The sequence below is a fragment of the Gouania willdenowi genome, chromosome 17, assembly GCF_900634775.1.
Source record: "Gouania willdenowi chromosome 17, fGouWil2.1, whole genome shotgun sequence".
NCBI classification, from domain to species: Eukaryota; Metazoa; Chordata; class Actinopteri; order Blenniiformes; family Gobiesocidae; genus Gouania; species Gouania willdenowi.
Window position 1 is genome coordinate 7,786,861 of NC_041060.1, and position 23,546 is coordinate 7,810,406.

At 36.2% G+C, this 23,546-nt stretch overlaps 1 protein-coding gene across 1 annotated transcript; it reads left to right on the plus strand.

Annotated features, from left to right (window-relative positions):
- Positions 1 to 814: 814 nt before the first annotated feature.
- Positions 815 to 18,709, plus strand: phb2a (prohibitin 2a). The gene is made up of 10 exons (XM_028473574.1): positions 815 to 947; positions 4,574 to 4,703; positions 6,853 to 6,937; positions 7,369 to 7,448; positions 8,802 to 8,986; positions 9,561 to 9,690; positions 11,903 to 12,006; positions 12,978 to 13,055; positions 17,159 to 17,235; positions 18,029 to 18,709. Exons 1-10 carry the CDS (start codon positions 927 to 929, stop codon positions 18,045 to 18,047), a joined length of 909 nt encoding a protein of 302 aa, XP_028329375.1. The 5' UTR covers positions 815 to 926; the 3' UTR covers positions 18,048 to 18,709.
- Positions 18,710 to 23,546: the final 4,837 nt, after the last annotated feature.

Genomic DNA, 23,546 nt, shown 5'->3' on the forward strand with positions numbered 1-23,546 from the left:
TCCCGCCCTAAATCTGTGGCCCACTTAAAATCTAACTACTTTGTATTTGGCCCCCGAAAGGAAGCATTTAATCGAAAGTGGATTTTATGGATCCTATTAGAATTGAATCAGACAATGATTAGTTGTGTCACAAAAATGGGTTCAAATCCAATAATCTTAATCAGATTTTTACAAATTACAAAAAAAAAAAAAATAACTTGTGTTTGTGTGTGATTGTGTTCTTGGCGAAAAGTATGGAGGTAGTCTTGTCTTTATTATTCAATTAAAAAAACAAACTTTTCAACAAAATAAAAATCACCATTAAAAAACACTTTTCAATATTTTTTTTTTTTTTTACTTCAATAAAAAAAAACACACACACGTTTCAATCAAAGAAAAAACGTGTTCAAATTCAATTCATTGGGTCTCAAATATTTTTTCCCCCATTTGAACAGTTTTTTTCTTTAATTTTTTTAAAAAAAAAAAATTGTAATCGGTTTTGTGTTTTTTTTTTTAATTGAATAATAAAGGCACAAATCTACTTCCATATAAAATCACTTTGGCACATCATTAAGATAGACCATAATAGATATCAACTGTAATAATAATAATAATAATAATAATAATAATAATAATAATAATAATAATAATAATAATCCGCAAACGCACTTTACACAATCCACACACACAATTGTAGATTAACACATGATAATTCATGATAAATACATACACACAAATGATAAAACACGTGTATAAATTGTGGATATATTTGTGATTTTTTTTCAGACAGAACTCTCCCCATAAACCTGTCCTGTTATGTATGTAGTTAGACTTTTCAGCGAATACTTCATTTCCCGTGAATCTTCACGCAGGCGGATGTGCGTCATCAGTCGTGACCTTGTTCTCTTCTTCGCTTGATTTCAGCGTCAGGAACACAGAGGACGAGCATGGCTAATAAAGAACCTGGTGTAAGTAGCCTTTTTGTTAATTAATTATCCTATTTTAGATTTTCCTTTATGTTCTTTAACGTGTTTTTTTTTAATGCTCTGCTGTTAACTGTCGCCCGCGTGCCGTTTTGTAACACTTTTAAAGCCCACGCAGTGCACGTGTGTTAGGTTTTGTCTGACGTAGGTTAGTTAAGGCCTTTAATAAATGCATATCCACGGCCAACTTTTAACTATTATTAACTTAAGATAACAGGGTTAACTAGTTTCCACAAAGGGTTTGAACTTAGTCGTTTGGCTTCTCTTAAATTTTAATGTCAGTCGCTTAAACTTGGTGCAAACTTTGCACTAAAAATGACATTTACTTTTAATTCATTGAACCTAAGAAGACATTCTTTCTAATCTAAACTGTAACGTCCCAGTTATTAGTAGGGGTCTCTTTTTCTCAACGTTCAAAATATGTTGTAAATATGTGCGCTTTAAATTTTTACATTTTAATATTTGGCTAATAATATTCGTCATAGTTTCCACACTTTCACAGCTGAAGACAATTAAATACATTGGTAATTACTGTAGCCTCATAACAGAAATGCTCATACAGTCTAAATTCAATTACAAGTAATGTATTTATTAATTATCAGGAGGTGGGGCGGTTTGAGTAGATAAATCTTACCAAGGAAATGACACTACTCACAATTACGCCTGTCATGATGACACATTTTGCTGGACAAGAAATTGTCCCAGAAATGATTGCAATAAACGATAATATTGCTGTTTTGATACCATTTTTCAGCTAATATAATTAAAATGGCATTATAATGCAAGTACACCCTTTTAAAGATAAATACACTTATTTCTTAAGAATATTAAAAATTGGAATTGTATTATGATTGTAAATAAACCCAAATAAATAATCAAAACAACCAAAAACATTCAATAAAATGGACTGTAACGTCAGTCTCGGTTAGCAAAAAATGCACGTGAATAAAAAACCACACACAACTGAAACAATAGATAGTGTAACATCTCTGTAAACTAAATTGCACTTTTATATATATATTAAACTACACCATCTGAGTGCGCACCCTTTGGCACTGTCACGTTTATATTTTGTTTACTTCATAAACGCCCCAGTGATGGTGGACTGTCACAACAACAATAAGTTAGTGATAATGTGAGGCCCTCAGTGGGTTTCATACATAAGGTTTGTTTCACTTCAGTGATTTTTTTGGGACAAGGAGGCAATTGTATTAGGGTGATAGACACGCCTCATTTTGTGTTTTCCACGTAATGGTTTCACTGGGTACAGTGCGCCTTATATATTGGGGCCAATACCAAAAAATACAGAAAGACAAACCTTTTCAATGTGGCATCAATTTCAACAATTTCAAAAGCTGGTATTGTCAGTAAATAATTCCCAGTTCATCATTCAAGCAGCCATGAACACACAACGTCACTTAACGGACGAGCAGCGCCACCTGACCATAGCGTGCCCTCAGGTCGGTCGCAGTCAGTCAGATGTTGCTCGTGAACGTGGCGTGTCTCAAAGTGTCATCAGCAAGACACAGAACTACTAACAGTGTTCGTGACAGACCCAGGAGTGGAGGCCTGCGAGTGATGGACAACAATGATGACCAGTACCTAAGGACCTATGCACTCAGACACCGTTAGGCTACTGCCACAGCTGCAGGCCTGTTTTTTTTTTTTTTTAAAAAAAAGGATTTTTTGGGCTCTAGTGGCCTTTATATGACAGTTGCTTGACAGGAAAGGGATCAGAGAGAGCAGGGAATGACATGCAGCAAAGGGTCCCAGGCCGCGAATCGAACCTGGACCGGCTGCAGGTGAGGAACTACAGCCTCCGTTCATGGGGCGGGCGCTCAACCCACTGAGCTAAACACCACCCCAGCTGCAGGCCTGTTTACGAGAAGTGAGGGGTACTAGGGTTTCCAGACAAACCATTTGCAACCGACTCCACCGCTTTAGCTTGAATGCCAGACGACCGTTGAAGGTGACTCCACTGACACCAAGACACCGCCGTGACCGTTTGCAGTGAGCACAAGACCATGTGACCTGGACAATGCAGCAGTGGTCTACCGTCCTGTTCACCGATGAGTGTCGGGTCACCTAGTACAGAAATTATGATCGTCGGCATTGCTGGAGAAGGCAAGATATGCCAAGGTCAACATGGTCCTCAGGGTTTGCTTTGGTGGAGGAGGTGCAACAGTCTGGGCATGCATCACCAGTCAGCACAAAACAGATTTGGTGATTGTCGATTGCTCCGTCATTGCACCTTCTTAACTCAGAGACATCATAGAACCCGTTGTCATCCTCCAATTCCACCAGCACACCCCCATCTTTCTGTTCACGGATGATGATGCTCAACCACATCGTGCCAGAATTGTCACAGCTCGACTTCAGGAAGTTGGAGTGCCTCATATGGTATGGCTAGCAATGTTCCCTGACCTTAACCCCATGGGACCAGCTGAAGCAGCAACTGGATGCTCGTAGCTTACCGCCACGTGACCTGGCTGAACTGTGTGTAGCACTTGTGAAGGAGTGGAACACATTGCCTCAGAACAACATCATGAGGCTAGTTAGGAGCATGAGACGTCTCTGTCAAATGGTGGAAACGCCCGCTACTGACTTTGTCAATTTTGGTTATTGTTATTGTCTAAATTGTTGGGGTAATAAATATTGCACTAATGAAAATCGTGCTTCTTCTCTGTCACACTTATTATCCAGGGTTGGAACACCTTTTAACAATATAAACAACTTAGAATTTATAGTTAAAGTTTCTCTGTTTTAATTCATGAAGTTGTATGACATTCATTGTAATTTGGAACTAAATGTGATGTAAAATATAGTATTCACAAAAAAGGCAAAGTTAAAGGAAACTATTGCTTCTTTCATCATTATTCTGCCAAATACAGAAACGTATCCATAGCCTATGAATAGACTGGTTGTCTATTGATACGTTTCCGTATGAATAGCCACGGCCTTTTTTTTTTTTCTCTTTTTTTTTATGTTCAGTTAATTAAAAATGTTATAAATTTAGTGAAACTAGTGTAATTCTGAGAAACAATGATGGTTTAATAACCATTACAACTAAATGACTAAAACTACTACAAAATCTACAATACTGGTAGCAGACTGTTGAAAACAAAGAGTTGTCTTTAAATAATTAATTTTATCATATTGCTACTTTGAATTGGAGATTTCTTTTTTTTTTAAAAGATGATAAATTATATAAATATCTAAGGCTGTTTTAGGCTTCATCAATAACATTTCTGGTCCTATAAAAGCAAAGATGCATGTTTGTCACAAAAACCTAAAGAGGTTTTAGTTTTACAGCATTTTAATAATCTTTCAGTTTGCATTAGTTTAATCCTGTTGCTTTTTTTAATAGTGATGAAAAATAATGTGATACAACCAACCTTAAGATTAACAAACTGATTTATCCCAATTGTTTGTACGTTGTCGATTTCTTTAGACATAACATACTATAAGAAAAAAACTACAGTATGATGGACACTGATCCGTTAAAACTGCTCATCAGACAGATTAAATTACAGCAGTAACCTCTCTTTTTTTTTAACAATATGCTGGTGTTTATTGAATGTAATTTACATCGTTTAATTGTTGTATTTCAGGGTTTGCTGGAGCTGCTGCGACAGATCGCAGCCAGGATGTCTTCAGGTTCCCGTGGGGCTGGAATTGGTGTCAAACTCCTTATTGGAGCTGGAGCTCTGGCCTATGGAGTAAAGGAAGCCACATACACAGGTAATCACTCACACTGGTCTAACATAAAGCAGTGGTTCCGCGGAACACTGGCGTACCGTGAGGGAAGCCCAGGTGTGCCGTGGGATTTTTTTTACAACCATACTGTTCCGGCGATCTGCCTGAGTGCGCCGAGCACGCTGTGTGCGGTTACGTAATTTTTGGCACGCGCACCTCGTGACGTCCTGCGCCGATCAAGCATAAACCAGGCTTAATGCTGGGTGCATGTGCTGCTCTAATCGCACTGATGAGGAAGTCAGCCTATGAACGACCTTTGGCTGTGCGCACCGGAGCTGGCGGACACCGCTGGTACGAGGCTCTGCTGCTACACAGGCCGCTGAGAAATTATTAGAACTGACTGAGTTATCTGCTGTTTTATATCCGTTGCTAACGCTAACTTCCGCAGCCGACGGGCGCGTAGCCGAAATACACATGCATATGTCAATATATCAAGGCTGGAAAACTGTCGCGTTCATTTTCATTTATCGTCTGGTTAATTTATTTATTTATTGATTATAGGCCCAGGCCTAAATTAGCGCTACGTTACCTTGTTTCAGCGACTCTTGTTGAAACAGCATGTGGATTAGGGTTGCACGATTCTAGAATTTCAAACTTGATATCGACATTCAGGGGAAAAACTCGATACTCTATACCATTTTTTTTCATACCACGGGGCAAAAAAGACAAAAATTTAGAAGCATAATTTCCTTTAATAAAATTGAGAATACAAACGATGAACAGGATACAATGTATTTTTAAATTATGTGAAATGTAGTGCAACATTTAAGAACACTTGTAAACAACAAAAACTATTACACTTTTTTTGAGAAAGTATAACACAATTTAGCAAATTTTCCCTTCTCATTTTTGACTAAAACTGCTTGCGTAGGCCCCCCGGCAGCAGCACTAGCCAAGCTGCAGCCGTGCCGGCACCAGCTAACAGTGTTATGATGAGGGCCCTACAAAATTAGTTTAATTTTTTTTCAAGTTCTATGTTTTCCACTTAAATTTTTTAAAATTGAATTTTTTTAAGAAATATTAATATTTTTTTTTCATAAAAAATATATATAATACAAAATAAATACTAATAAATAATTAAAAAAAAAAATTAAACAAAAATGTGTGTCAAAAATAAAGTAAGTTACAATTAAAAGGTAGATTTAAGTTGTAGTGACAGTGATTATTCTGACTGCTCATTTTTAATTTATTTATGTCATAAAAAATGTATAAGAACAGCATTATTGTCACAGTCACCCAATTTCCCCTCAGGGATCAATGGTTTACTGAATCTGATCAGGTTTATTGTTTAGGTTAATTTAAATGAACTTTATCAAAACTTAATTTAAATGATCCTGATGACATCATTCCAGACCATAATGATTAAACAAAAATAAATTGACACAAGGATGCATCAGTTATTTCACCACTAGGGGTCAGAATATTTGACAGTATCAGAATTTATCACTAACCTACAATGTTTCAGACTCTACAATCCCTGGTATTGATGGTCTCGTTCACAACAACAGAACAACTTTATCCACAGATCTTCTGTAACTCTGGTTAGTTGTTTAAACGCTCTGAGCAGGTGATACTTTTGCAGATGAGTATTGTATCCGATACTAACTTTTTGGTATCAATACTTTATTCAGTATTGAGTTTTTTGACAACACTAATGTGGATGCTTTCGGTAGAGATGCTGCATCATTGAAGTCGTACTGCTGTGGTATGCCAGGTATTGTTTGGAGTAAACACATGATTGCACCTTGTTCTCATCTTTGAGGGTGTAATGACTTTAGACGTTCTGTCGCTTACTCTCCGCCATAGCGCTAACTGAATGCAGAATGTTTGTCGCACATTGATGACGCGCCAGTGGTGTGCGGTCCCTGCGCATCATCGAAATCGTTTCAGCCCAACTCAATTGTGACCTATGTCGGCACGGTTTCTCCATGATTGTGATTGGTGTGACGCTGCAATCTCATCCCTGTCACTGGAGTGCGCACGTAGCCAGGCTGAAATCACCTGGATTAAGTGAACATAAATACATTTAAAAACATCTTAATCAAGGGTACAGACATTAATTTCTGATATATTAACAATTATCCAGATATTTAATGATCTGCATTTTAAAATCTGCTGTTTTCACTGTGTGCAGTTGAGGGTGGACAGAGAGCGATCATCTTCAACAGGATTGGAGGGATGCAGATGGACACTGTGCTCTCTGAAGGACTTCACTTTAGGTATGATCCACTATCCACTCCGTTGTCTTTATTAAGGCCCAGTGGTCAGAGAATCGACCTGTATCTTAAACGTCAGGGTTTGAATCCAATACTAACCCCACAAAAACACTGGCTGTCGCACTGCTCCTTTTGGTTGAATGGGGTATAGTTTTCACTAAGTGAGTAATAAAGTAAATTATTATTATTATTAATACTATTACAGTATCTGGCTGAAGTTTCTTCATTGTACAAAAACATCAAACATGACTTTCCAGCTTAATCTTGATATTGAAAAGGTTTCTAAAAATCATAAAGATTGTTTTGTTAATGTGAGAGATTGTGATTTATTTATTTTTTCTGGCCCTTGTTCGGTGAGGTGAGCTTTCTCGTTCTGACAGAATGAACTTTATTTCTAACGCAGTAGTGTGTCTAACTGTGCATGTTGTCCACAGGATACCGTGGTTCCAGTATCCCATCATTTATGACATCCGAGCCAGACCAAGAAAAATCTCCTCACTCACTGGAAGCAAAGGTACAAAGGACATGTTTGACTCTCAACTGCAAACACCACACCTGAAAATCCACCTGATGATTCATTAGCTTCAGTCTTCTTGCGTTCTTTTTTATAACTCACTTTGCAGATCAGGTGGACTCGTCAGGCTTCGGTTTGACCATTTGAAATTCAGAATTTATTTATTAATCCCACAGGGGGAAATTGCTTTTGTTACAGCCACTTATATCACAAATAAAAGAATAAATGTTAAAGACGAAAGAAAGAATAAACGTTAAATAAGTCTATAATTAGTTCTTATTACTTTTATGATTGAGTTTGTTTGTTTTTTGCTCTAATGGCACTTCTGCTTTTATAGTTTTTTGTTAATGCATAACTTTTTAACATTTTTGGTCAAAAGACTGACTAAAACTAAATCAAAAATTGCTGTAAAAATGAACCCTGAGCAAACAACATCAGACAGTGATGCAAAGCAAATGTAATTATTCTTCAGTTTGGGTAACTGAAGAAGTCAATCATTCACCTAAGCTGAATTTAACCAGGCATGTTGTTCAGTTGTTGGAAACAAAAGTATAAGAGAATTCCTTAAGAACATTCAGGAAATGGCTGCAATCACTAGGGACTAAATTAAATTCAACTTTATTTATATAACGCAAGTTAAAGCAAATGTCCAACGTCTAATCTCGGTGCACAATATCAGCCTGTTCTCACTGCAAAAGATTTGCAACTATTTATTTAAGCTGATATTTAAATTTTCAGGGTGTTTGACTTTTCAGTGCTTCAAAATTGCATATTGTCCACAATTTACTTATTTTGGATTTGAAAGTTTTTGAATAATAGCTTGGTCTTCACTTTTAACATATCCTAAATAATTTGATTAAAATATATTGTGATGGCAAAACAATATCATACAGATCTTAGTAAAGATCAGACAAGAGACAAATCCATAAATGTTAACATGGATATTAAGGGTGTAACGGTACACAACATTCACGGTTTCGATACAGAAGTTGTGGTTTGTTTTTTTCCTGGTACAGTAATGAAAAAGTACTATTATTAAATATCTTGTGCGTTATTGTCAACTTTATTCAAATGTAACACCACAGCACTTTACTATATTTTACAAATATGTGAAATTTAAAAAATATAATCCTGCTGGGTTTTTTTTTTTTTTTACATGTTTGAATGAAAAATCGAATTATAAACTCTGCTTTTAAACACTTTTTACTCAAATAAAACAAAATGCAGTAAACAAAATATGCGTCCTTATTTAAAAAGAAGACCCTATGAGTCTTTAAGAGCAACATTTAACAGAACATTTCACCCTTTCATTTCAATCAGTATGGCTTGTTCAATAACAGTTTCTGATCACAGATCTACAGATGGTGAACCTCACGCTAAGAGTCCTTTCTCGACCGCTGGCGTCCAACCTGCCTCTCCTCTACCAGAGGCTTGGTCAGGACTATGATGAGCGTGTGCTGCCCTCCATCGTCAACGAGGTGCTCAAAAGTGTGGTGGCCAAGTTTAACGCCTCGCAGCTCATCACACAGAGAGCACAGGTACCATTTCTGACCACTGCCTGCTGTACCAAGTCAGATCAAGATCAATTTCCATCATCATTTTGTCTGTTTTTTTTTTTATGTGTTTTTGGTGTCATTTTGTTGTTTATCTGTTTATTTTTTATTTTTTTGTTTTTTTTTTTCAGATATTATTTTTCTGATATTATTTAAATTATTCTGTCTCAGCGTGTGTGTTTTTTGTTGTCGCTTGGTTGTTTCTTATGTTGTTTTGTATGTATCTGTTATTTTTGTGTATTTTGCAGTGATTTTGTCTTTGTTGTCGTTTTGTGTGTTGTTGGTAATAGTAACTATTTTTCTCTCTTAGTGTGTTTTTTGTCGTTTTGTGAGTTGTTGGTAATATTTAGTATGATTATCATTTTTAACTGAAATAAACATTATTAAACCCCGTATTTTTAACGCTTTCATCTGTTAATTTTCATCTGTCTCAAGTATCCCCTGTATTGCCATCGCGTACCCCTAGGGGGACACGTACCCCCATTTGAGAAACCCTGTCTTATATTATAATAAGAGGTTTCAGGTAGTCAAAGGCTGAGTCGTGTGTGTCTCTCTCCAGGTTTCTCTGCTGATCCGCAGAGAACTGTTCGAGCGAGCCAAAGACTTCAACATCATCCTGGATGACGTGGCCATCACCGACCTCAGCTTCAGCCGAGAGTACACGGCTGCCGTGGAGGCCAAACAAGTTGGTGGGTGAACCAGGAAGTTAGGACAGTAAACATTTTCTGTAATATGATGGTTATGAAAAACGTATGATCGTAGCAAGTTGTGGTGTTTAGGTATTGATTGTTTATCACTAGCCCCACACCATTAAAAACCTCTGTCTGAATTGAATTTAAAGGGCGAGGTGAAATCATACTTTTATATTTATGTAAAATTCTGACTTTTTCTTCTTGATCATGGCCAAATGCACAAGTATTTATTTATTGTGGCCTTGTGCTGCTATATAAAATGTTTATTATAATTAGAAACTGTATTTGATAATGTGGCATGAGAATGGGCAACTATTGGCTACTCAGTCTAATTTTGTGCTGCCCCTAAAATAAACACAGAATTGTTCCAGAAACACAATATTACTCAAAATTACAGCAAAATGACTACAAAAACAGAAAAACATACAAAATGACACTAAAAACAAAGAAGACAACTACAACAACAGAAAAATAAAGAAAATTACACTATCAACTAGGGATGTAACGATTAATTAAGGCAGTTAAAAATCGATTCATAGGTATCGTGGTTCATATCGATACTCTGAAAATTGAATCGCAGTACTTTTTTTAAACAGCAGAGGGCGCTATATATTTATCCTTCTCTTGTCCAGAAGCGTAGGCGGCGGGTGGAATCGCCTTCTACTCTTAAACAATGATTCCTTACCCCTTTAGCACCGAAAGAATATCTGTAACGTTACGTGAATATCTGTAAAAGTCACATTTTTCTATTAGCTCTGTCTGCTAGCATAGCATCTCTTCTTCACTGCAAGAATATCTGCATGCCAACCGACCACTGGGTTACCAGCGCCCTCTGCTGGTCCAAACAAATATCTGATGTAAATACAGTGCAATGACCAGTCCAATTGTTAAGGCACAAAATACATTTTCAGTTGCACTTTTAAAAAGAAAAAGAACTATTATGCAGTTTTGCAAGATTTACTGTAGAACCAGAATTTAAATTAATAGGCTTCTTCATTTGTATTATTCCTTTATTTATTTCATTCAGGATTTATTTTTAGTTAAATTGCATTGTTTTGAATAGTTTATCAAGGGATTCTTTTGACAATAAAAAATAAAAGGAAAATAGTGCAGTGTTTTCCCGAAAAAAATAAAGGAATATTTTTGTCATCATTCGTCTACCGTCTCATTTTGTAAAATAAATTGAGAGAATCGTATCGTGAACCCAGTATCGTGATTCGAATCGTATCGGAAGTTGAGTGAATCGTTACATCCCTACTATAAACACAGAAGACCACTACAAAAACAGAAAAATAAAGAAAAGTACAACAAAATTACACTATAGACACAGAAGACGACTACAAAAACAGAAAAATATAGAAAAAAATGACTCATAACACACAAAACAACATAAAAAATACACAAAACAAGAGAACTGAGAGGGAGCAAACCTCCACCAAGCGCCAAATTACCTCTTTGTCAGATATTGGCTGGTAACTGGATCAATGATCCTGATCATTGTACCATGATCACTCACATTTTAAAAGCTTGAAAGTCCTTTATTTTCCCGTTAAGAATGAGACAGTAGGTCCAAATGTATGTCACCCCTATTTTTTTTTTTTTTTTAGAAAAAATTGCTATAAAATGCACAATCCGGCTCAGATCCAGATGAACGTCAGTGAAGTAAATGAGGAATAATTGGACATAACTGAGTCAAATTACAGAGAACCTAGATAGAAAAATTTGTAATTTCACTAATAATGAGAGATGGAGTTTTTTTGATATTTTGAAGTGATCCAGAATCAGTCTTACATGGCCTAAGGTCTATCTTTGGTTAAAATGTTGTCAAAATGCTTTAAGTACTTTTGATGTAATCCTGCTAACAGACTAACAAACAAATGTTGGTGAAAATATTACCACTTTGGGATGGGGTAATGACTCCAAAAACACTCAAAACAACAACAAAAACACAGAAAATAAGAGATTATACATAATGACAACAGAAATACACAAAAACGTTTAAACACAGAACAACAACAAATGCATACATAACATAAAATAAATTACAAAATGACAACAAAATACACAGAACGTCTTTCAGTCTTTCCTGTATTGATGCTCAGATTGGTCATTATTCTTAATGCTGACATGAATGTTGATGATGTGGTCCGCGCAACAGACGATCACATGACTCTGCAATGGTCTGAGTGTCTTTTCTATCCCTCTCTAGCCCAGCAGGAGGCGCAGCGAGCCCAGTTTTACGTTGAAAAGGCCAAACAGGACCAGAGACAAAAAATCATCCAGGCTGAAGGAGAAGCTGAGGCTGCCAAGATGGTGAGTCAGCAGATCACTTTCTTTTAGTTGACTCCACATCACGTTTGTTTTAAAAGTGATTCCTATTTGCAATCTTTGCAAATTGCAAACCACCCGTCAACAGGTTGTTCATATAATCTGAATCTGAATCCCTGAACTCTTACACCCACCACTTGTTTTTACTACACTTTGACTTTTGTTTCCTTTATTAAAACATTTTCAAAATGTAAAGAAAAATTATCCAAAGTCTTATTCCACCATTATTTTACTCCAATGCAGACACCAGTATGTCTTAAAAGTCCTACATTTTCTGAGAAACATGGTTTTTTAAGGCTGCTGTTAATGAAAGTATTGAAAAGTTTCATAATTTCCAGAATGTGATTACTTTCCCTGACTAAGAATATAACTGAGACATGAAATCAATCATGCTGTAATGTTATTTATTAAAATGAAACACCGGTAGCTGGTAATTCCTCCTTAGCTTTGGTGAAAAATGTTAGTTTGTCAGGTTATTGTAATACCTGCTCATGTTTTTAGGGTTAAGATCTGCAGATCCTGCTAAACTGCAAACCTATAGTTTTGTTTTTCTTGAAGGTTTTAATCATGTTTTACTGAGTTATAACAGTATTAAATAAAACTTGGAAGCACTGGTTGAGCTTCGTCTCACAGTAAAACCAGTCCTGATGCGAGCTGGTTTGGGCCTCGCCTTGCAATCGTTCGAAACAGAAGCGCCTTAAACAAACACCATCCAAATATGCAATAATAATTTTTTCCTGTATGTCAACATGCGTGAGAAATCTTTAAGCCTGGCGGTGACACGCCCGCAGCCTGGATCCTGCCAACTATTGGTTTGGTTTCTGTGAAAGACTGGCTGGGCCTGCTGCTCCTCAGCCCCAGGCCGACAGCTCTCTCTCTCTCTCTCTCTCTGCTGTTTGTGGGTGTGTAACACTTTTCTCCCGTGAATACAATAACAATTTGTGTCTGTTTGTCAGCTGGGCGAGGCTGTCACCAAGAATCCCGGCTATCTCAAACTCAGGAAGATCCGTGCTGCTCAGAACATCGCCAAGACGGTGAGATGTGTCCACTTAAACATGATCCAAGTAGTTTTCCTGACAGGTGATGGGATTATTTGGACCAAAATCAGGATTTGTGAGCAAACGTTTTAATAGGAAACCAGAATAAAACCAACACTAAAAAAAAGCAGTAATGCAGATTCAAAAGTTAGGAAAAACATGCAAAAAGGAATTGCACAAAGTGAAGTTTTGCATCAATTTATTCAGTCCATCTTTGGTAATTGTGCTTTTATTTTTAGAGCCTGGTATTTTAGGTTGTCTCAGGTTTCCTCCCACTTTTTCAAACTAAATAATGACACATAAAGCGCAAGGACAGAGATTGATCTGCTAGACCAGTGGTTCTCAACCTTTTCAGCCCGCCACCCCCAACAGGATCATCTATAAGGGGGAATAAAGGGGAGAGATTTTTGGGATCCATCCATAAAGTCAGCAAAATGATGACCCATTGTTCTGTGAATCTGTGATAAACACATTTATTTATTTATCTGAATAATATCCACTGTTATCCAGGAAGTTTATTATTATTTGGGCCGTTGTATATATTCATCTTAAATCCTTGTTTTAATTAAAAATAAAATGGGTTAAAAGTGACCAAAAATGATGGAAAAGTTGGTGAAATGGGATTTTAAAAACCATAGAAATTGGTTAAAAGTTGCAAATTAGAGTGGCCAAAAAACTCACAGTAAAAGTGGTAAAAAGGGTTTAAAGTGACAATATTGGAACAGTTAGAACAGTTAGGCAAAATAAGCATGAAATATGGTGAAAAGAGGTTAAAAGTGACAATAATGGGTCGACATATTTGACATTAGGTGGGAAAAGTGGTGGAAAGGGTTTAAGTGCTGATAAAGTCTTGAAAGTGGAAAGAATGTGCAGAAAAGGCATTGAAATCTGATGGAGAAATGGCAGAAATGGGAATAATTAGTCATTTAGCTGCTTTAAAAGCAGCAAAAATAAGGCAAGAAAAAGCGATGAAAATAGGTTAAAATATAGCAAGTTTGGTGTAGTTGCAGAAAAGCTTGTTTTTTGAAAGCATCTGGCCACTCTCTCTCCTCCCCTCTGTGATATAATCCTGTGATTGTTTTGCAAACTGAAATTTGCCAAAAGACTTAAATGGCATTTTTTTAAAACAAAAAAAAAAACAAAAACAATTAACTGCTATTTCTAATTTGGCCACTTTTTACTGCACTATTTTAGTAACACTCTGAGTAACAGTTAAATAAAGAGAAACAAAAAGGCTGCGACCCTACGCTTTGAACAGGATTAGTTGGTTTAGAAGACAGGTTAGTTATTGCTCCGATGAACTAAAAATGTTTTTTATTTTCAGTTTCTCTTCCTGGTAGAAAACCACAACCTCTTGCTTAGTAGCGCTTTGGTTTCCAGGTGTCAGAACGACCGGAAATCTATAAATGTGTCAACATATTATTGAACTGAACTGCCTTTACACTAAAAGATTAAGGAAGAAGCTTTACTTCATCAGGTTTGGAAACAATTACAAGTCAAAATGTTCCATAAGTTGTTTAATTCAGCGGTTCTCAACCTTGGGGGCGGGACCCCATTTGGGGTGGCAAGACACTGGGAGGGGGATGCCAGATGCCTTTAAGAAACTATTATCTGAACAATTTGAGCCCATTTGTGCCTCTTTTTTTTTTCTTTTCTTCTTTTTTAACTCTGTTTCTGCAACTATACCAGGGGTCTGCAACCGGTGGCTCTGGAGCCTCATGTGGCTCTTTGACTCTTTTGCAATGGCTCCCTATAGCTTTAAGAAAAAAATTGAAATAAATAGCTTTTTTCTTAAAGAGGGTTTTAATGAATAATGACATTGACACCAAATTAAGTCACAATATAACAATTTGTCAACCTAAAAATAAATAACTCAGCCACCTTCCTACTTTTAACATTTAAAGACCATCAACTTTCCTTACATATGTGGCTAACCTTAAGTTTGAAATCCCTGTAAGATAACTAAATCAACTAAGACCATTAGTTGAACCACTAGTTTAATTAATAGTTAGAAAAACACACTGCTCAGGTCTGAAGTCCTGTGACGAGACGTTTTGTTTCTTTGTGGTTCTGCTGTAATTTGTTTATAGAATATATTGTTATAGGTGTTCACTGTAGCAGCTTTGTTGTGGTTTTACTGGTCCCGCCTGCCTGGGAAAAGAGGCTGTAAAACGTTGTTGACGTCCCTGTCCTTAATACTAAATCGTAGCTGCCAAATCCAGTTTCTGGTAGTTTTATTTCTGAGAGATCTGAACTGAAGGAATGATGCCTGTTTATTAGCTCCAAAAATGCCCCAAAGCACTGCATAATGGCAGGGGTGGTGCTGAGCTTTTTCTTTAGATTATTTACAACTGCCTGCAGAATTATGACACACATTAAAGACTGTCTTTGAAACCTAACGTTAAGCCTAGTTTTTAGTTTAAGTGAAGTAAACAATAGTTCATTTAGATCTTAGCATCAGAATGGGACTGAGGAGGGTCTTTCCTAATAATAGAGACCAAAACCAACACTAGTGAGCTGTGCCAAATAAAGTGACCAATAAAATGGTTCAGTTTGTAATACTTGTTTTATTTATCAGGTAAACCTTTAGCAGAACCTACAATGTAAGAACTAGTTGGATGACTAAAGTCTAGGGAAAAAAATAAAGTGTGTTAAAGTATTGTAGAGGACGTGTCCACTAGATGGCGCCAACAGAACAGGAAATAAAGCTCAAGTCTGATTCTCACGTGGACATTTTTGGTCTTAAAAAAACTAAAGAAAAAAATGAAAGATTATTATTAATAATGAATTAGAATTATAAAAAAATTATGATAAAGAAAAAATATAATAATATTGGATTATAATAATTAAAAATTATTATAAAAAGAAAATTAATAATAATAAATAGAAATATATATTTTTGGTCTTGTTGAGGACAGATATATATATATATACAGTATATATATATATATTTTTTTTTTTTTTTTTTGTGCACTTGTTTTGCTTTTGTGAACGCTAGGGCAGCTGCTCCATTCAAAGATTCACACTATAATGTTTTTTTTAGAAATAGGAAAAATATTTGGGAAAATAAAGAACTTAAAACTAAAAAACCAAAAAAATATCTGACATCAATTAAGAACATGAAGGGTAATTAAAATCTATTTGATGGTCAAGTTTAATAGTTTTGAATTGATTTAGAAATGGATGTTTTCAAAGTTTTATGCAAATTACAAACAATTCATCAAAAACAAACAGTGAAGGTTAAACAGAAAAAAAACTATTTATTTTTCCACAATAACGGTGTTTTTATGGGTGTCTGCCACTCAAAATGGGTCTGCAATCCAATTTTGGGCCCTGACCCACTTGTTTAGAACAATAGAATAGAATAGAATAGGAGGAGAAGGAGGAGAAATTCACTTTTGGAGCAACATAATAACACAAGAACAGACTATAAAAACAAAAATAAATATTTACATAGATAATAGTGCAAAGAATGTTGTAGGTCAGACATAAATTAGAAGAAAAAACATTTAAAAAAAAACAGAAATAATCAACAAAAAATAAATAAATTAAATTAAAAAATTAAAAAAACACACAATGCAGAAATGACACTTAAAGAAAGAACTATATAAAACATAATAAATGAAAAGTCTGGTTCTGAAAAGCATGACTTTATTTTCAATCTGTAAGTGTTTGTTTTATCTGTAAGTCAATAACAATGTAATCAGAACATCATGTGATATAAATGGTTGAGCAGCTGAATAACCCGTGTGTGAGTGTTTGATGCTCATCTGAATAAGCTCCTGTTATTATATTATCACTGATCCATTCATGGCTCTGACCACTTTCTTTATGACGCCGTGACCTCTCGCTCCTCACGCTGCCGTCACGTCATCGGGGCCCGGACGCGCTCTGCTAATATCGTGCGTTTCCTGCGTGGACGAAGGCAAGCGGGCCTCAGCGGCGCTCGCCCTCCGTGAATCGCCTCAGTGTTGGAGCTGGGACAATGTGGTCATTGTGCTCACACCGGCAGCTCAGCCATGCCTGCAAAAACTTTCCACCTGTGTTTGTTTCCTCTGCTGCCCTCACCCCCGGCCTGTGTTCCTGTGTTTGACCTGCAGATGGCGCAGTCCCAAAACAAAGTGTACCTGAACGCCGGCAGCCTGGTGCTCAACCTGCAGGAGGAGGACAACTTCAAGTGAGTCACAGGCTGTTTTTCATTTGACCTGAGTCTGAAAAACATCTGCACTCGCACTTTGAGCCTGAAACAGAAAGCAGAGAAAGTCCAGAGATGGAAACAATAACCAACACAAGTCTCTTCACTTTACTTTTCCACGTTCATGTACTAATGTGAAGGTTGTCACAGTTCACATGGCATTAAGATGAGCTTTGTTCTAGTGGCAGCTGTGTTTGTTCATAACTTTTTTTTTTTTTTTGACCTGACAATCCAAAGCACACACACAAATTACACAAACACACAAAATGACTCTAAAAACACACAAAATGACTCTAAAAACACACAGAATGACTCTAAAAACACACAGTATGACTTAAAAATACACAAAATGATTCCAAAAATGCACAAAGACTCCAGAAAACACACAAAATATCAATAATATACTAAAACAGAAAAATTAACAAAACTAAATATTTTGTTCTTTCCTGTATTAATGGTAAAATTGGCCCTCGGATGACAGAAGCAGAATTATGGCGGCCCCAACAATGTGATAAGTTTCTTGTTCATACACATTTAACCAATGGGACGTAAGCATTTTTTTGAAGGTCAATCAGAAAATTCTGTGCTCAACTTTCACTTTCTGTGCTTTTAAATTTTGTTTAATGATGTGACTTTTTACTTGTAGTTGAGCAGCAGTTAAAAGTTTTAGTGTAAAATCAAAGTGAACTCAGACTGTTTCCACGGCAACACTAAACAAACCCTGAACCTGAGGTTGACCAATGAAGCTTTGATCTTCTCTCTGTCCTTCTTTCAGTCGGATGTTTTCACACTGAGACGTCGTCTCCTCTCCTCAGCGATGCATCGTCAGCATTCCCTTCAACACAAAGAACATCCATGTTCACTGGTTGGTTCACGGTGCACCACAGTGACTTCTGAAGTGTTAACATTATCATCCTGAGCCTTTTGTTTTTTGTTTGTTTGGTTTTTTTTGTTAGTAGTTTTTTTTTTTGACTAAGCATCTGTGGAAGAACAACCCACATCTTTCTGTTCCAGATGTTGTAACTAAGCACTGACAATTTAACTCATCACATCTTTTTCATTTACCTGAAAGCATTTTTACAAAAAAAGCAACATTTTAACACTTAACCCAACAAGTTAGCGTTTCTTCAGTTATGTTTCATGCTGTTTATTTCTGCCATGCATTACAGAGTTTTTGTGAATGGCTTTTTTACTAAAATGCACTGAAAAGGTTCACAATGATCAGAGATTGTTCACCTTTTCAGTGCATTTTAGGCGTTAATAATACATACATGTTGTTGGGTAGGAAATGATCCGAGCTGTCGTTATCAGTGAATTAGTTCATGTTGATGTATGTACTGCATGAGTTTGAACTCAGCAAAGGAAAATAAAACAGAAGCACGTTTCCAGAAATTCACGGAGAATTCTTCAAAATTTGCCTGGATACTGGTATAAAGTTGAGACGAACAAACTGAAACATGGTGTATTTAATGTGTGCACATTATTAAAAAAAGGTTTTACCCTCATATTATCCTTGGGGTCAATTTGACCCCATTCAACATTCAAAAACAATAGTTGACTTTCTTATTTTTGCTTCATATTTCATTACTTTTCCTAATTTCATGGATTTAATTGATTAAGCATAAAATTATCATATTTTTTACAATATGCTGAACACATATTGAACTCATGTGGTGTTCCTCTGGGGGCAATTTGAGCCTAAGCTGCAGGTGTAGTCGATACGTTTGAGTTTATACATGACATGGGGTGGGGTGGGGTGGGGTGTGGGGGACAATATTCTACTACCACAAAAACTTGGTCAACAATTTTCTGGAGGCAAATATCCCTGGGGTCAGATTGACCCCGAGGGTAAAATGTGTTTGTAATATTTGAGGATAATAGGAGGGATTCAAGATCTGATGTTTTACAACAAAAAAGGATGTTTTTTTTTTTTAATTATTATTATCCTGCAATAGTCTAACAGTTTAAAAAGGAATGGGGGCAAAGTTTTATTAGCACTTGTGCACAGGTGAGACCTGCAGTCGCACCATAAATACCAGTGGGAAGTTTTTTGTTTTTTTTTTTAAAAAAAAAAAAAAAAAAAAAAACCAGTAACCTGTTTGCGTCATAATCTTTACAGCCTGCCAGTATTTATGTCTGTTTACCGACTCGCACAACACACGCTAATTACCGCACACTGTTTCTTTTGTTAACACAGAGGCTAAATATAGCTAAGCGACATGTTTAACCTGTTCTCCTCTTTTAGTTTATACCTATATCATGTTGTGCAGCCCCCAAAATAAAATTGTAATTCATGAAGTTGGAAGTTATACAAAGCCCAACATAACACACAAAAAATGCACAAAATTTTGTCAAAAGTACACAAAATGATGACAAAACAACATATACAAAATGCCAACAAAATTGCACAAAAAGAAAGAAAAATTAACAAAATGACACCAATAACAAAAAAATAACAAACACACAATGACTCAAAAAAAGCATAAAAAGGAAACAAAAATGTGCTATATTGACAAGAAAATAGACAAAATGAATTGAATAATTCACGAAATGTCTAAAAACTGAAAAAACCACCAAGAAAACCCGCACGAAAGTACTTCAAAGACAAAACTCTTCTTTGTTCTTAACTGTAATAATGCTCTAATTAGTCTTTATTCTAAATGCTAACATACGTGTTGATAATGTGGCCCTTGGATCAGATACAATCACAATTTTGTGGCCCCCGCTGTGGTAGAAGTTTCCCTTTCCTGGTTTATACCAAATAAATATGCATGGGGAAGATTCATTCCAAAATTTGAGAATCTGGAGATTTAATCAATGAAGAGAAAAAATAATAATTTGTTCTTTTCTGACACTGTGAAGCATTTATTATGATTTTTAAATCAGTAACTATTCATTTGATATGTAAATAATCCAGGTTTATTCTGACCACTGAGATCGGGCACACGTTCATTTAATATAATCTGACCAAAGAATGTCAAAGGATGGTCACATTAGTTAGCATTAATAACTCTTTAATGCTCAACTTTCATTTTAAAATGTCAATCTGGGCTTTTATGGCAGGAGATTTTTTAACATTTTGTTTCCTCCATAGCCCGAAGCTAAACTTTTTAAACTAAACTATTTAAGAGAAAAGGACAACCAAAATACACAAACGGCTACCAAATGACAAAATGACATAAAATTAGCAATAAACGAACAAAATGAATCCAAATACACAAAAAAAGACATAAGCAAAAAATACACAAAATATGCAGCCTCTCAAACAAACGAACAAAACGACTGTAGAAACACAAAAATAGAAAAAATGACAAAGAAAATCACATAAAAGGACACCAGATTGACATAAAAAGAGCAATAAACGCACAAAATAACTGAAAATACATCCCAAACAAACACATAATGAGCAATAAATACACAAAATGTGCAGCCTCTAACAACTAAACACAAAATACTAAAACGATTCCACAGAACGACATAAAATGAGCAATAAACACAATACATGACGACAAAAACACTCATTAACTGACAGCAATGATAAGTTTGTAAATAAATGATAAGTTTTATCAATGGAAAAATTAAGCCAGTTTTCTTCTGTCTTTTATAGCTTTTATATCTTATATTTCTATATTTTTACCTCATTATAGCCTGAAAATGCATGTTTTCTCAGTAGGTTTCAGTGCACACTGTGTGTGTGATGTATGTAAATGTAAATCTGAAAACATACCTGACAGCTCATTAATATTCAAACAAACATTCCATCACCAGGTTTATTAGAATCTACTGTTCTTCACTCATCACACCTACATACATAACATCAGATTTATGCTTTTATTCAAGAAATATAAAAACAAAACACCTTGTGTAAGATTTAAAATAGACGTGGGGGAAATTTTACATCAGAGGAGTTTGACAGAACTTTTTAGAACAAAGAAATAAAATTGTAAAATCATTGAAGAGCAAAAACAATCTCTTAATGCTGTATTTTTTTCACCTGTTACACGTTTAGACTCCAAACATGCTACGACGGCTACGTAGTGTTTGTGAATTAGCTTCGTTAGCATAGCCTGTCTGCTAAAAAGCATGTAAAACAATGACTGCGATCAATGATGACGCTTTTGTCATATTTAAGGAGAGTTTATTTAAAGTTGCTCTGCGTTTAGGAGACATTATTATTATTATTAGAGGTTGGGTGTGAACAGAAGGGCCCTTTAGACGCTGAGAGAGTGACAGCTGCTGCTCATTGTCAGCGTGTCTACTGACCTCAACCATCTGCACCACAGAAGAAGAAACTAGTTACATACTGGCCAGGAACCAGTGAAGCACAGCCATGTTGTTGATTGATTATATCACTGTGTGGACGTCCATCGCATCTACACGATTTACAACTTTTATCACAGTGAGGGCCACAAAACTGGAACGAGACGTCACATCAGCGTTTAGAATAATGACCAGACTGGAGGTTATTATTGTCATTTTGTTAATTTTGTGTGTTTGTTGTCGTGTGGTGTGTTTTTACTGTCATTCTGTGTGTTTTTACTGTCATTCTGTGTGTTTTTGTTGTATTTTGTGTGTTTCTGATTGTATTTTAAGTATTTTTCTCTCATTTTGTTGTTTGTGTGTTTCTGGTGTTATTTAAAGAAGAAAAAAAAATCTAATTTTGGATTTTTGGTGTCATTTTGTGTATTCTTCACTTATTTTTGTGTGTTTTGTTGTTGGTGTGTTTCTGGTGTTATTTAGAGAAAAACTAAAATAATTTTGGATTTTTCACTCATTTTTGTTATTTTGTATGTTCTCATTTTGTGTTTTTGTTGTTTGTGTGTTTCTGGTGTGATCTAGAGCAGCGATTCTCATCTGGTGGGTTGGGACCCAAAAGTGGGTCGCGGACCTCTACTGGGTGGGTCACACACAGTTAGTCAAAAATAAATAAATACTTAATATGCCTTTTCTTTTTAAAGAAACCTTTATTTTGACAGGCATGCTGTGAAATCCATGTCGCACAGGAAAAAATATAGATTCATGTTTTTTTTTTTAAAAAAAAGATTATATATTTGTGTTTTCAACAGCTTTTTTTGAAAAACTAAATTTAGTTGGTTGGGTTCTAAAAAAAAAAAAATTGGGTCACGATTTAATGACTGTGAGTCCCAGGGTGAGACCAGTTGAGAACCCCTGACCTCGAGTGTTTCTGTAATTTGTTTATTTTTTTATGTATTTTTCTCTCTTGTCCTTCTGTGAGCTTACTTATGGGGGCCACTCAAAATTAGACTGAGGGCCGCATGTGGGCGGTCCTTGTCCGATGGAGAAAAAAAATTCATTCTGACCCCCCAGATATTTTGCATTTGAGAGTTTCACATAAATCTGTACATATCGTTGCCTTAGCTCAAAATGTGTGACTCGTGCAGAGCCCGAATGTTCGCAGCTCACGATTCATGTTCTCACACTGTACGGACCAACTTACTGACACGATCTGACTGCTCACACTGTACGTTCATACACGACACGTCGAGATCTTGTTTCTGGAAGTGCAACATTAAAATCAGAAGAGGAAGAAGACACTGGAAGTGGAGAGAGACTCGCGAATCTCCGCAAAAAGAGCTTAAAAAAAAGAAAAGACGTGATGTGATGGACCAGGAACTGGCTGGACAGAAATGGGCGGTACCATCCGTCAATTCTACAGCGGTCCTACGGTGTTTGCGCATGCGCAGTTTGAGGTATGCCGGTCCGTGGCACTGCTTCAATGATGAGATACCCTCACGAGGGACGACCAGGATTTCAAACATGTTTGATTTCCTTACAACCATACGATTGCTGATCGGGAGCTGGTGGTGAGGTGTTAATCGCTTCTCGTGACCCCATGTATACTACACGATGTACAGTATGCACGATGAATGACACACAACTCGGCCCGATCCCAAAAATAGACGCATGAGTGAAAAATCGGCTCAAAATGGGTATGACTGCCTTTACAGGGCCAAGAGAAGGAGAGAGAGATTCACTGTCCACTCAATAAGATCAAAGGCGATTATGATTTTTAACCAAATGATGCCAAAAAAAAACTTACATACTGCAGCTTTAAAGAATAAAAGATTTTTTAAAAAAAAACACAAAGTACAGTAAATGTGATCTGTGGGACCAATGCTTTGAAATACAATGATGGTTTAGACTGGAGCAAAGATGTTCCCTGGTGTGTGTGTGTGTGTGTGTGTGTGTGTAACGCTTGCACAGGAACCACCATTTTCTCTTTTCGTCGACTCCCTAAAGCTGAGAAATTGAGACCCTCAGACTTTCTACAT

Bases quoted from the DNA above. Each gene is read 5' to 3' on its own strand.
- phb2a (XM_028473574.1), top strand. From the start codon at position 927: ATGGCTAATAAAGAACCTGGT. The intron at 948-4,573 runs GTAAGTAGCCTT...GTTGTATTTCAG, and splicing joins TGGCTAATAAAGAACCTGGT to GGTTTGCTGGAGCTGCTGCG. The intron at 9,691-11,902 runs GTGGGTGAACCA...ATCCCTCTCTAG, and splicing joins CGTGGAGGCCAAACAAGTTG to CCCAGCAGGAGGCGCAGCGA.